The sequence below is a fragment of the Sardina pilchardus genome, chromosome 6, assembly GCF_963854185.1.
Source record: "Sardina pilchardus chromosome 6, fSarPil1.1, whole genome shotgun sequence".
Lineage (NCBI taxonomy): Eukaryota > Metazoa > Chordata > Actinopteri > Clupeiformes > Clupeidae > Sardina > Sardina pilchardus.
The window spans coordinates 22,276,617-22,291,534 of NC_084999.1; the positions used below are offsets into that span (position 1 = coordinate 22,276,617).

Genomic DNA, 14,918 nt, shown 5'->3' on the forward strand with positions numbered 1-14,918 from the left:
ACAACAGCGCCAAACCTCGTCAGCAGCTTGCTCTAGGTGTCTACACATAAAACGAAGCACCAATCAGTCTGTAAACTTTGGAATAGTTTGTATACACTTAGAATCAGTTCGAGACAGCAACCCTATCTGAAGCACAGAAATGTCACGCGAAATCTCATACAGATTGGGTTGCTGTCTCAAACTGATTCTAAGTGTATACAAACTATTCCAGCGTTTACATACTGATTGGTGCTTCGTTTTATGACCTAGAGCAAGTTGCTGACGAGGTTTGGCGCTGTTTTGAGCAATGTTAGTGGCTTAAACATGCAAATTTGAAAGTGTATGGCTGTAGGCCTGCTAACCCACTGTTTGCTATTTGGGGCTTTAGCTCTTGCCCGTGATAGCTCTACATAGAGTTCCGAAGCCACACCTTAGGCAAGAGCTCTTTCTTTCTGCCTATAACACCAACTTCCTGTTTCTTAAAGGGACACTTCACCGATTAGCATTAAGCTTTGTATCTTTAGAAAACCAGTCATGTTTTTGAATGGTCGTGCATCATTCCCTCAGTTTGCCCTGAGACGGGAGAAATACGGATTTCAATGTTGGACTTCCTGCTTTCAATGACGTAAAAATCGTCATTTTACATTCACGTACAACATTGACGTACACACGCAAAGACCCACCTCCATTCACTGACGCATCTTGACTGTCACTGCCAATGAACGACCGATCATAATCTCCAAAAGGCAGATATTCTCCTTCAGAATCAGAGTAGGTGAATGGCAGACCCAAGACTTCATAACACACGACTTTGTTTTTTAACATTTGCCGTTTTTCTGCTTCAATTTGTGCATAGCGATCGCGCATTTCAGGAAAATAAACAGGAAATATAAACAGGAAATGCGTCTTTTTTTTTTTTTTCTCGCGAGTAATACAGGCACTTCCTGAAAACTTTTTTACTCGAATTTGGGCTTGAATCGAAGCCCTGGATGTCTGCCAACTAGTGGTGGAGAGTACAAAGGCGATTTGTCACCCTACTCGGATCTACCGTCTGTTTTAATCAGTGATGTTGCTTGTCGCCGTACGGCGCCTTGGGCGGTTAACCTTCACCAATTCAATATGCTGTACTTCGAAAAAAAAAAAAATCTGGTCACAATTCCTCCTGAGCAACCCCTCAAGACAATTTTAGTGCTAATATGACATGATTTCGGTAAACCGTCTTAGAGAAGTGTATCAAAATATGTGATATGCAAAAATCATAATCATAACTCAAATAAAAGATTCACTGTATTTTACATGTAAAACTTGTTCAGATTCATACAACACATATGGCCACCAAATCTGGGCCATTTCCGTGAGTGAATGTGTCAACCACAACAGACAACGCGCTAGGTGCCGCTATAGTCCCTGAGCCACACCCTAGGCCAGAGCTCTGTCGCTGAGTAGCGTTACCAATTCCACACATAACTGCCTAATTTCAAGAGTTTTAGAGCATGCCAAGTTGATGAAAAAAGGCAAAATGTGTCCCAGAAGAAATTTAATCTGAGCAAAAACAATAGGGCCTTGCACCTAAAGTGCTGCCGCTTCAGCGGCCGCACCTTGGTGCTCGGGCCCTAATAATAATAATAGTAATTTGAGAAAAAAAATAGGGCCTTGCACCTACGGTGCAGCCGCTGCTTCAGCGGCCGCACCTCGGTGCTCGGGCCCTAATAATCTGAGCAAAAACAATAGGGCCTTTTACGTACGGTGCAGCCGCTGCTACAGGACCTTTACAGACCTTTACACAAGGTGTTAAAAATGATATGTAACATCACAGATTTTAGTTTACATAGGGTAGTGTAAAAATTATATGTAACATCATATGTCTTTATAAGGGGTAGTGTGAAAGGCCATGTGAAAGCGAATTTGGTGTGATACACACATCCCTGCAGCCTCCTATGGGTTCTTATGGGCACTGATACCCTTTTCATATCAGCATACCCGGGGATATTGTGGACTTCTAGTAGAGGGGAGGGGAGACGCTCTCGATCCAACTTGACCTGAGATCAATTGTAGTGGTTGGCATGACACGGTTGCTAACAATATAAAGTTACTTACAACATTACTCTCTGAAAAAATAATATGCTAAGTAGTGTTTAAGTAGAAATAGTTGAAAAGTCTGTTGATGGTGTAACCACCGGTCCAAATTATGGTGACCATCTTAAATAATGCTTTGTTACAGGATAACAGACATGGGTGGTATGACTATGGCTATGTTTATTTGTTTGTTTATCTGTTCTCAGGTGCTGTGGTGGTCATTCAATATTGGAGACACTAAAGACCATGAGTCTGTCCTGCCTTGGTACAAACACATGTCTTTCCAGCCACAGCACAAGGACCGAGCTGACAGACTCGTTAACAAAGCACAAGCACAAGCACAAGCACAAGCGTTCAAAATCCCAGAGGACTTGGGTGCAGAGGAGTGGGACCGGATACAGAGAGCACTTCAATGGGGGGGACCGGACAAGCAGGTTACCACTGTAAACATGAGCACCAGTTCAGAACACACCACCTTTGTTATCAATAACTTTAAGGACAGTTACTCTGTGGGAGAGGAGCTCAACGTCACCATTGTTTCCAAGGACTTCACTGGAAGGCCGAAAACCTATGGAGGAGATTTCTTCAAAGTAAAGGTTTATTCACCCAAATTAAAGGTAATTCCACCCATAAAACATACTACATACTAGAAACATACATTTCCTGTGCGGGGATTGTTTCAATGAATGAAACAATCAAAGAGTTGTTCTGTAAATGGATACATATCCTCAGTCAGTCAGTATATATATTTCGTAAATTCCGATGCCATACAGCTTGGGGGGGGGGGGGGGGGGGGGGCTGTCCACAGCAGCATTATTGATTTCTTTGACTTCCTAGTTTTTTTTGGAATGTAATGGTTTTTATTGGAAGGTTAGTCAAAGTCTAGGATCGCCACTGGTGTGAATGATCACACATTATTCAATATTACTGATGAGGCCAAGGTGGTGGGGGCCCCCAAATCAAACCAAATGGTAAAAGTCAAATATCAGCATAACATATTTTAATGTTTAATGCTTTCTTAAAATATTGCACTTTCCACAGAATAATGTCGTTTTTATGCAGGCACACTGAGTTAATTGAAATCTGTTCAAAGAATGTTTGTTAAATATTTCCCTTTTTCCCCTGCATGGTAGGCTAGTGTGTTTGGAGAGGTGCTGGATCATCAGAATGGCACCTACTTGGCCCGGTTTACTCTACCATGGGCGGGTGAAGCATCGGTAGGGGTCCTCCTGGTTCACACCAGTGAGGCTGTAGAGATCATCAAGCGACACCGGGAAACAGACCCCGACCGTGGCTTCTACTATGGCTACTTTGTGGGCAAGAACTCTCAGGGTGCTCAAGTGGAGGAGCAGGCGGCCTGCAACGTCAAATGGGAGGGGGTGGCACTGCCTGGCGATGAGCCCTGCTGCTGTGAATACCCAGATTTAAAGGCAAAGCTGACGTGGCACTGCCGTAAACCCCCAACTCTGCCATGCAACACGCTGGTGTACCATGGTATGGGTCCCCGTTATGTGAATCACTGGACAGACCTTGAGGAGCCAATCATGGCCGGGTGAGGAAAACAAGTTTTCTTTGTATTGAGGTAGGATTCATTATTTAGGCACAGACCCACCATGATGGGTTTTCTGTTGGGGTGTGACGATAGGTTTAAACGCTCATTATACTCAATGTTCCCGACATGTTGCGCGACAATGTGACGTCACGGGGAACACCGCAACCATTTATACTCGAGTGTGGTGGTCGCAACTCTATTAGCAGTATTCTCCTGAACAGTGGTGTTGCTGTTGTGAAAAGCTACCTACTTAAAACCATAGAAGAATTCGGCATATAGCGTTCATTCTATATAGACAGTAAAGTTTGTTCTCACAGTCACAGAGCATTCATTGTCGTTAATGGCAGAAGCAACTTGCTTCTTGATAATATTTTAGACTTTGCTTGCTGCTCTTCTCAACTGGGGGACACCATCTAGTTTCTAAGGTGTGTGCAGCTAGCTGATGAGATGAGTATGTGTAATCTCCCTAAGTGGAAAGAGAATTTTCTTAGGACTTAGCAGATATACAGTACTTTGGTTGAAAGTAAATCTCTTCATTACCTTTCGCAGGAATTCTTATTTTGTACCTGGCTCCTAGTTATTCCCCTTAATTCCTTATGTTGCAACTCTCACTGATAACTTTGTTCACTTATCCAACAAACTATTAATAACTTATGACTGTAAACAAATCGATCATCCAAACTGCAACTCTCTCTGGTAGCCTAACTGTTTCCACACTTCTCAAAATGATTATTCAAACTTCATGACCACAGTCGTTTTATTTAAATTATTGGGTTTATTTAAGAATTGGGCTAGGCCATATGAAATGCCTGAATGTGGTTTGTGGTTGATGCCCGTAGAAGGACACCTGCTCCCCGATCTTGGCTTTAAGCTCCTCCTGCTGGTGCACGACATGTCTGTGCGAGGCTGTAGTCGGTTGGGCAACAGAGAAATGACGTCATTTTGACATAACATTGTTGCGCACCAGGTTGGGAACATCGAGTATAGATCACCCATTAGATCACCCATTACACAGCCCAGAGATGAGACGACACACGATAATGGGTTCACAATGTTTGTAAACATCCCGAGCCTTGGTTGGGTGCAGGTGCAGCATGGGGTCAGAAAAACCATGCAGCTAATAGACAGCTAATAGTCATTGGCACACCAGGACCGCAAACCGTACCTTAAAGGGATAGTTCGGATTTTAAGACACGAAGTTGTATGGGTTCCCTGTCAGCAACGTAGTGCATCAGCACTGACTTACCCCCGACAGCGTCCTGTGAGCCGAGATCCAGCCGGTTTTTGATCGTTTTTGATGCCGGACTATTTTCTTCAGCAAGTTTCTGGGGTCACGAAAATAAAGTGTTTTTCTTCTCAAAACCATATGCGTTCAACAGAGTGATATATTTGCACCACAAAAACGTTGTCCAGCTGTCAGTAGCGCGCAGTGATAGGAATCGCGAAAAATAAGTAAGTGATAACGAGGTTTGAATTTTTCCTGGACAACGTTTTTGTGGTGCAAATATATCACTCTGTTGAACGCATATGGTTTTGAGAAGAAAAACACTTTACTTTCGTGACCCCAGAAACTTGCCGGACTACTTTCTTCAGCATCAAAAACGATCTAAAACCGGCTGGATCTCGGCTCACAGGACGCTGTCGGGGGTAAGTCAGTGCTGATGCACTACGTTGCTGACAGGGAACCCATACAACTTCGTGTCTTAAAATCCGAACTATCCCTTTAATATATTAGTCTTAGCTAATGTCGTTTGTCAGAATACATATTCATGTCTGTGACTTGATGTACGAGAAAGCAAAATTCTTGTAAAAGTAGCATCTGAAGAACACTTGGGGGGTGCTTTTTAGAATTAGTACAAATGTTCACTTGGACTCAACTCAACTTTTAAGCTTTAACGGTGTGTGATTTAAGCTACAAGAACGAAATTTGTGAAATGCCATGCCACTTTATGTTTCCTTAGGCAATATATTGAGCGTTGGATCAAGGGCGATTCACGCGTAATTAGAGTTAATGCCTCTAATTCAACTATGGGTATGTTTTCCTTTGTATCCTTGTGTATCAATGTCAAGCTACACACACACACACACACACACACACACACACACACACACACACACACACACACACACACACACACACACACACACACACACACACACACACACACACACACACAATGAGAGCATTTAAGTGGGAGCAGTCCCACTATCTGCAGGAGTACCCAGACAAATACTTCATCCACTCATCATACTGTCTTACCTTTAGGACAGAGAGAGCGATGTAAACCTGGAATGCCCACACCGATCCCAGCAGGATTCTACATGGATGACGTTTGGACGTCATTTGTGTGTGCCACCCGTCATTTTAACGCTGCCAATGACAAAACTCAGTGTTTGAGGGACAAACACATCTACATGTTGGGAGACTCCACTCTCTTACAGTGGTACCACTTCATCATCGATTCCACGCCAAGTAAGATACATTGAAGTTGCCCTCGTGCGCCTGCACGTACACACTCATGCACGCACACCTACTGTACTGTACACACACACACACACACACACACACACACACACCTATCCATCCTCTCTCCCTCAGCGTCCTCACACACACACACAGGGGCAGATGTACATACATTTGCAATCGCAGCGTCATCAGCATAAGAAGCGCACACCGTGGCTCTTCATTTTTCTATTCATCATACCTGTAGCTCATTGGGTAATCAGCACCTTTCTCCGTCTCCTAACGTAGTTTGCACTACTCATAACTGAACGACACGATTCAATCAAAAGCCCGAATCAACTGATGAAATTAACAGTAATTTTAAGAGGCGCATATTAGGGCTGTTCGATTTTGCCCAAAAATAAAATCTCGATTTTCTTTTCTCAAAATCTTTTTTCAGGCTACGTTTTTGATAATAACCAGTTGTCGTTCTATAATCTTGTTGACTATGACCACGGTGAAGTCAGTTTCACTTTGACGTTCAAATAATAGACGAGTGCAGATGCATGTAGGCTGATCTCTGCTAGTCACAACCAGGTTTTAGTAAAGCAAAGTTTAGTGGAATCCCTGTTCCATGCGGTCTTGCATGTAGCATACTATCAAAATACCGATGCACTGTTTGAAATTTGCTGCTTGCTATTAAAGGGAATGACAGATGTCACAGATGTTACGCCCTAAACACACCCATGACTGATTACAGTTTTTGCCCGTTGCTTGAACACATCTTGCAAAACTTCGCTCACTGTGCCAAAACTCTACACACAAGAAAACATAACACAACACTAGGAAATATACCTTTCACATCTATGTCAAATTGAAACTCTATCAGTACCTAAACTCTGCTATCAAAACCTATAAAAAACAATGCCATGTCAAAATATAACTCTGGTGACAAAATGAAACACACTTGCATCATATGCATACATTTTCAGATCGGGAGGAACACACTAGTCTACTTTATATAAAACATATTTGCTTGAATACCTGTTGCAAAACTTCGCTCATTGTGCCAAAACTCTAAACACACGTAAACATGACACATCACTGGGAAATATACCAATCACATCACCATTTCCAATGGCAAAACTGAGGGCTTTTTGTAGATGGCTGATTGGTGTTCAGTTTTGAAAGTAATTGCGTTCAGGTGTGTATTTGAGAGGTTGCAATTACCCGATGTGTTTTGTATTTTGGATATATGTGTTTAACAAATGGTACTCTGAGATTTCATTTTTGAACAAAGTGTCTATGTATGACATAGAGAGTAGTATGCAGGACCAAGTGTGTTGCATAAAGGAGTAAGTGTGTTGCAGAATTGCCACTAGAGTGCAAATCAGCACTTTTGTTTAAGGTATAGGTACATGTGTTTGAGATATTGCAACAAAACTTCAAGTTGTGATACTTTAGTCTAAGCATGGGTCTATAGTGTTCAAGCAACGGGCAAAAACTGTAAAGGCCAGGACACACCCAATTATCGGCCGTCGGACATCGTCTGGCGAGGTCGAGGGCTCATTATAGCCGATTTGACATCGAGTCGGCCAGAGGCAGTCGGCCTCAATGACCAATCTGATTGGGGGAGTGCTAGCCTTTCTTAACATCTTGGATTAGTATGACCATTGCTAGGTAGCAAAGAACTTTGAGTGAATATTCAAGAGAACTGCTAACATTACATAAATTGTCAATCATGCTAAACATGGATATCACACTGTCCCCTCACAGGTTTCAGGCGCATGAACCTACATACCCACTCCCACAATGGGCCTTTTTTGGCTGTGGATCTGGGGAACAACATCGACCTGCACTACCGCACGCATGGTGTCCCCCGACGCAACCCCAAGGCCACGTTCACAGATATGCACTACATTAGTAACGAGATCGATGGCATGGCTGGTGGCTCACAAACTGTTGTCATCTTCAACATTTGGGCGCACTTCAAACTATTCCCACACTCCTACTTTGCCCACCGGGTGTCCCAGATTCGCCGTGCAGTCGTGGACCTCTTGAGACGTGCGCCAGTAACCAAGGTCATCATCAAGACAGCTAATACAGGATTCAAGGTGAATATTTCAAGTCCTCTTCTCAAAGTTTGTGTGTGTGTGTGTGTGAGAGAGAGAGATAGTCTTCAGATGAATAAACTACCAAACACTCAATCTTATTATGTCAGACAGACAATAACTCTGTATTATAGGCCCCAGATCATACTCAGACATGGGCAGTATTTCAATGATATGTATTTTAAATACGTATTTAATTACTTTAGTGTATTTTGTCATTTGTGTTTTGCAGGATTGGAAAAAAATCAAATGTACTTTGTAACAAAATACTTTGAGGGGTTGTATTTAGAGTATTTCAAATACTTAAATACTTAACAAAAATCTGTAATTTCCCCCCTCAAATTAGGCAAAATTCATCACACAGTTAAATATTGCCTCTTACCTATAACCATGACAATATGCTATGCTTATCATAGTCTGGGAGCCAAATGTCAGAATCTTTAGGACATGAACCCCATTGACATGAGGATTTATGTAAGAGTGGGGTTATACTTGCTGTTAGACCAGGGCTGTACACTGCGAGCACCTCGTCGCAAATGCGAGGAAATATTTATTAGTGCTAATTGAAAATATGAAATGGGAGCACAGGTGCGAGTACTGAATTCAACCCTTTTATTCGCATTTTGCTCCTAAAAATCCACACCAAGTGGATCAAAGTATAGGTTAGTACAATTTTCGCGCATCTGTATACAAATTTCATAGTTGACAACTCTAACGCTCCTGGCTGGAAACTCACGCTTTCAGCATCAACCTCGCTGTCTCTCACACACGCAAGAAATGTCGCTCCAAAACCATTCTTCTTTTTCTTCAATCTGTTCGTTATCAGTTGGTGACTTTGTAGCGATTAGCCTAACGTTGAAACGGCAAACCATGATAAGAATGTTGACTATATAGCCTACAATTACCGTGTTCATTTCAAATATTATTATTATCACGGTTGATAAACACGGTGTGGAAACCGTGTTAGCTTCACCCCAGCCTGCATTTGACATAGGCCTGGTTGACTTCTATGAGAGAAATCCGACTGATTCTGTTGTCTAAATTATGGATTTAACCACGATTTGGTGTAGGCTACACCTGCTTTAAAAAGGCGGAACATTTTCATTGCAAATGTGCGCATCATATAGCCACTCTGCGTCTTTGTATGGAGGTTACATTCACATTAATTCCATTCCACGTAACGTTTTATTTTGAACTCTGGTTGTCACTCATTGGATATAACAGATATAGCCTACCAAACTCCAAGACGAGTCATGGTAGAGTAAGTTAAGCACCCAGCCAATTACAGTTTTTCTCAAATGCTAAAACACAAAAGCCAATCCGCTAAACCAAATGACCAGTTGTCTAAACACATTTACTAAATCTAGCCACAATTTTTCAATACCATAAACACATTTCACATGAAGACACAATTCACAAAACACAATCCTCCGTTCTCATAAATCTAAGCAAATTTTTCCTTGCTAAAACACATCTTGCAAAACATATTCTCAAATGAAAGCTCAGGTGATGCAAAATGCTTGCCACAGTCAGCAATAACTGAACACAATGAACACACCTGGCATCATTTATTACACACAACGACTCAAAATTGAAGACACTTGTTGCTAATGCGCATAGTGAGTGACTGTGGTGTGTGTGTGGTGTGAATGAAGAAAACAAAAGAACTTCACACCCTGATCATGTTTTCAAGAGTACTGTTGTGTGCAATAGATTCTGTTTTTTGCATTGAGTTGTGTTACAGTAGTGTACTTGTAGAATTTTCTGTACTCTTCGAAACTCACAACTCTAAATGAAGAGCTCTTTTCCGAAACACTATAAATCCATTTTTGAAAACATTACTGTACTGTAACAAATCATGTTACTGTATTCACAGTAATTGTGTGTTTCAGGTAATATCAATAAAAATGCAGTTGTTTTGTTTTTATTGAGTAAAGATACATTACTGTAACTAAACATAACCCAATACAGTTTCACTGATATTACTTGAAAAACAAAATGTAAAAAATATATTTATGAAAGTAAAATGGTGGATATAGCATTTTGGAAAATAACTCTTCAAATGCCTAATCCTCTGCAGAGATCTAAGAAGATCCGTTACTCTAAAGTTTTTTAAAAATATGCATTGGCAGTTATGAAACAAAGAACCTTCTCACAAATTGAGCATTGTGTTTTCAAATGTTTTGCTGTAGTGTGTAATGATGTGTATAGTGTTTACATTTTTTTAAAGCTTCGAGCTACTCTTTTGGTGTGAAAGTTTGAGCTTTGAAGTGAGAAGGTGTGGTTGTGCTTATGTAGCTTTAGAAAAGGGTATTGTGTTTAGACATTGGGGAACATGGAGGAAACGTTTGTGAAATATGTTTTAGCATTTGAGAAAAACTGTAAACATGACCAGGGAAAAAGTGACAAATCACGATGCCATGCCATGGTAGGCTACCTAAATCATAGAAGTTCACGTTACTGGACAGTGGACACTCATCTTTTCTATTACACCAGATATATTTGTCTTTACCTTTGTTCGTTTTTTGAACATTTAAGTTATTTAATGAAAACACGATGTATCCTTGAACTATGCTTGACTCTTTTCCTAAAACCGAATGAAACCTAATTATGTTCACGTACATCTTAAAGTGACAGGCACTCAATTAGACCTACACACCACCCCTGTAATATCATTACAGTGTAATCAATATGAAGTATTCAGTTTACTGAATATTTTAAGCTATAAGTAATTATGCAGATCCTAAAATGCTATAAATTGATAACAAAATGTATACAAATTCTGAATTCAAAATATGAAATAGAAACAAGACAAGCCATTTTCTGTGTGTGTAGGGTTTGAGCAGAGACTATGATTGCCACTGCTGTGAATGATCTGTATCCTGCTTAAGGCAAGAAGGTTTTCAAGGAAATTTCATAGTGCTCCTAAATTTTTTTCTGTGCTCCTAAACTTTTTCATTTAGGAGCACCTGTGCTCCTAGTGAAAAAGCTTAGCGTACAGCCCTGTGTTAGACCAACCGTAAGCGTATGCGCCCGTGTGCGACCTGCTGTGTCCTGTGTACAGACTCGCTGCAGCATTACGCACCCAACTGGAGGTCTTCATTAGGGGGAGACTATAGTAATAGGCGCGTTCAAGATGGCTGCGCAGCACAAAAACTGCGCAACACAAGATGCACGTGGTTAAAAATCTGTCCACGATGGTCTAGATGGGTGTGTTTTCGACTCGGCAGTCGGTATCACATGGCCTCAACTTATCGCGGGAGTAAGGCGTGGCCAGGCAGCTGCTTCGCAGCGGAGCAGCAGCTTTAGAGGTACTGCGGAGCGCAGCGGAGCCTAGACCCTGCCTTCATGACGTCAGGTCTTCATGACGTCTTGGCTTTTACATCCCTGACGTATGTGCAGGTGTTTAAATGCCTCCTCATATCCACAAGGGTCTGTGCGGGTCCGTGCCTCGTGATTCGTCACATGGTCAAGTCTAGACTACCGGAAGTAGAGAGTGTAAGGATCTAAATTCCCAGGCTGATGACATTCCTTTCAATCACATATGGACTCTTGATTAGCTACTAAGTGTGGGCCTATTGTGGACCTCCTGTCACATGTTTGTCCAAAGTCCTCAGAAGTCAACTTGGACCAGGCATGTCTTGATTGATTTACTCAAGTGGTTTCACTACAACAATGGTCTCAGTTTCACCTACAGTACTCATCATGTGATCTCCATTCATGTAACCTATATCACTGTCTGAACCAATCACAAACTTTGTAGCCTATATAAGGGTAGACAAAACATCATTCATGGAGATATCTGTATTCAGATCTCCCGCACCTCCTTGGTGTGTAGTCATTCACTTTCTGAGCCGGTACGTACATTTCTATGACTGTTTTCTGTATGATAGCCTAAGTATTTCTTTAACCTGTTTTTCGTAACTTTCATATTATTCATTAGGATGCTTGTTTCTTGTAATGTATTAAATTCTTAAACTTGTACCTGACAAATAAATTGTTATGCTAATCCGCATAGCCTTTCTTGTACTTAGAGACCAGAGTGGTAGTGATAGGTAACGGTGTTTGGCACGGCGAAAGGCTTAGAACTGCCGCCGTAGAAGTTAAGACGGCCTCACCTTAGTTCAGCCTGAGCCCTCTAGCATAAGGTGTTGGTAGACCAGGCGTGTCACACATTGGGTTTCAGAGTATTGCAGCTCAAAGCGGCCCGAGTCAGCACTGCAGTCTCTGCCATATTTTAGCAACCGGGACGAGTAGTGTGTAAGAGGAACTGCCCGATTAAAACGGCCGAGGAAGATACCCACAAACATTATCCCTAGGGACTAAACGCGTGTCATGAGAACAGCTAGGCATTCTCCTTAAACAGCTAATATTGTGGGTTTATCAACCTACTACGGTTAGTGACTTTACTGTAAACTGAAACTTTCCATATTCAGCGGAGATAGCTTTATTAGGTTTAGCAGGGGCTTGAATTAATTGATGTTTTCAACAGTGCGCGGCTGCTTCACGATTTTTCCTTCGACCACTCTCTGTTCCCTCATTGGTCCAGAAAAGTGACGTCTTTACAAGAGTGTACAACTTCATAGCAGCGTTTGTATCCCCTCCCCTGCTGCCACCGGCAGCTCTCGCTGCTGCAAGAGGTCATTTGGAGTTGAACTTGTACACGCCTATTGGCAAGTTGCCAAAACTTGCCCTGGAACAGTTCATACAGCAGAAGGACGTGTTTGCGATTCTACTGACCGGCTTTGGTAGGCTAAAAGTTTAATTTACCAACTATCGTGGCAATTGCGTACGGAGTAATTTGAACGATGCACATTGATCACGCCTCTTTTGCAGTAGAATTTAGTGCTGCCGCGATTAATCGACATAATCGAACTAATCGATTATGAAAATTAGTCGACGCCAATTTTTTTAGTCGACTAATCGTTTTGCTTTTGACCCCCTATTTATTTTTGGTCTCCCGTCTCTAACGGCTGTAATGTTATTAATTCTGTTATGAACTCTACATATGAGCATATTTATATCTATGGCTATATGTCATGTTTTGGCCCTTCAGTTGAGTTAAAAATAAAATGGACACAACAAAATAATGAAAACTTTATTTTTTTTTTTTTTTTAAAAAGTAGTCATTTAGATTAGTCGACTAATCGAAAAATTAGTCGAAAGATTAATCGTTAGAAAATTAGTCGTTAGTGGCAGCACTAGTAGAATTGAAGCGGATCTTCCCCAGACTAATGTTCAATCTCAAAAGATTGAGTTTAGTATGGTGAAAAGTTTAACGTGCGTCCGAAATCCCCCTGGCTTGATAGAAGGTAAGAAAACAAGTTGCTGAAACATATGCAGTCTGCGATACTAATGACACACTGTCAAATTCACTACCCTAGCCGATTTCTGTGTTTTTACACAGTTCTGGCTTTCTTGTGGTTTGGGCCACCACACTCTAAGCCAATCAACATATTGTTTTAGGGTCAGGTGCTCAGAGGGGTGTAATCTGGTAGGCTGTTAGCCTGAAATGTCCATCCAATGTTGTACATTCATCTTCTTAGCAACTATGAATGACGAAGCGAGACGTTGTTCCGTTTTAGACTTTTAGTGAATAAAAAAGCGTACAATACATGCAGCGTGTGCTTACACTGCAAAATCATTAAGAAAGATGGCTGCTTGCCAAAATTGAAACCTAAGACAAACTTTCACGTGAATCACGTTCATTTTACCATTGCTTAATGCATCTTGGGTAATGAAGTCCGTTTCAATACAATTCCTAAATCATAATGAGATGTAGTCCATTTTTAACCACATATGTATTTAACACATGAACTGCTAATCTTAGTGTTGTGTATTCATTGTCTGAATTAATGTCAAATAGTCTTCTTAACAAATAAAGTCTTAACATCCAATAAGTTTACGTGTGTATTTTACAGGAAGTCGGTAGCGTTGACTGGCTATCCTTGCAGAAGGATCTAATCCTGCGTGAAGTGTTCCGTGATGTGGGAGTTCACATCATCGATGTGTGGCAGATGACCTCGTGTCACTATAACACAGAGGACGTCCATCCTGAACCAGTGATCATCAGAAATGAAGTGGACCTTCTTCTCTCTTTTATCTGCCCCGCATAAGGATGATTAAGGGGCCCACGTGATATATATATATATAGGCTATATATATATATATATATATATATATATATATATATACTGTATATATAGTGAGGAGAAAATGTATTTGATACCATGCTAAAGTTGCCTAAAACGAGGAATATAAAATCATCATTTGACAATAAATCTTAATGTCTTAATTTAAAAAAATGAGAAAAATAAAACCGTGAAGTACACCAATTTTCTTGTGATTGAAGAATGTATCGTAAATAAATAAATGTCCTTCCTAGGGGAAGGACGTATTTGACCCCCTATGTAACCCTATGGGAATTTAACACATACTGTAGATTTAACAGGCAGATTTTTATTTTTCAAGGCCATGGATCCAGGATATTATGCATCCTGATAAAGTTCCCTTGGCCGTTGGAATTAAAATATAAGGAAAACATTTATTTATTTATGATAGTTTCTTCGCTCACAAAGAAATTATCAGATTTTAACCAGCACATTCACACAGATTACACATTATAGGCTTACACCCATATATGCAACATACACTAACACCCGTATCCCCATTCGTGCCTTGCAGCAAGCCCACTAATTACCTGCCACAAAAAGGTGGTTCTCTATGTTTATTCAACTTTCATCTGAACCACTGATTA

General features: G+C 41.0%; 1 protein-coding gene across 1 annotated transcript; it reads left to right on the forward strand.

Annotated features, from left to right (window-relative positions):
* Positions 1-5,611: 5,611 nt before the first annotated feature.
* Positions 5,612-14,277, forward strand: LOC134082117 (NXPE family member 3-like). The gene is made up of 4 exons (XM_062537762.1): positions 5,612-5,639; positions 5,874-6,080; positions 7,827-8,164; positions 14,083-14,277. The coding sequence occupies exons 1-4, from the start codon at positions 5,636-5,638 to the stop codon at positions 14,275-14,277; spliced, it is 744 nt and encodes a 247-aa protein (XP_062393746.1). The 5' UTR covers positions 5,612-5,635.
* Positions 14,278-14,918: the final 641 nt, after the last annotated feature.

Excerpts from the sequence above, each read along its gene's own strand:
- LOC134082117 (XM_062537762.1), top strand. Across the intron at positions 6,081-7,826 it reads CATCATCGATTCCACGCCAA|GTTTCAGGCGCATGAACCTA; the intron begins GTAAGATACATT and ends GTCCCCTCACAG. Across the intron at positions 8,165-14,082 it reads CAGCTAATACAGGATTCAAG|GAAGTCGGTAGCGTTGACTG; the intron begins GTGAATATTTCA and ends TGTATTTTACAG.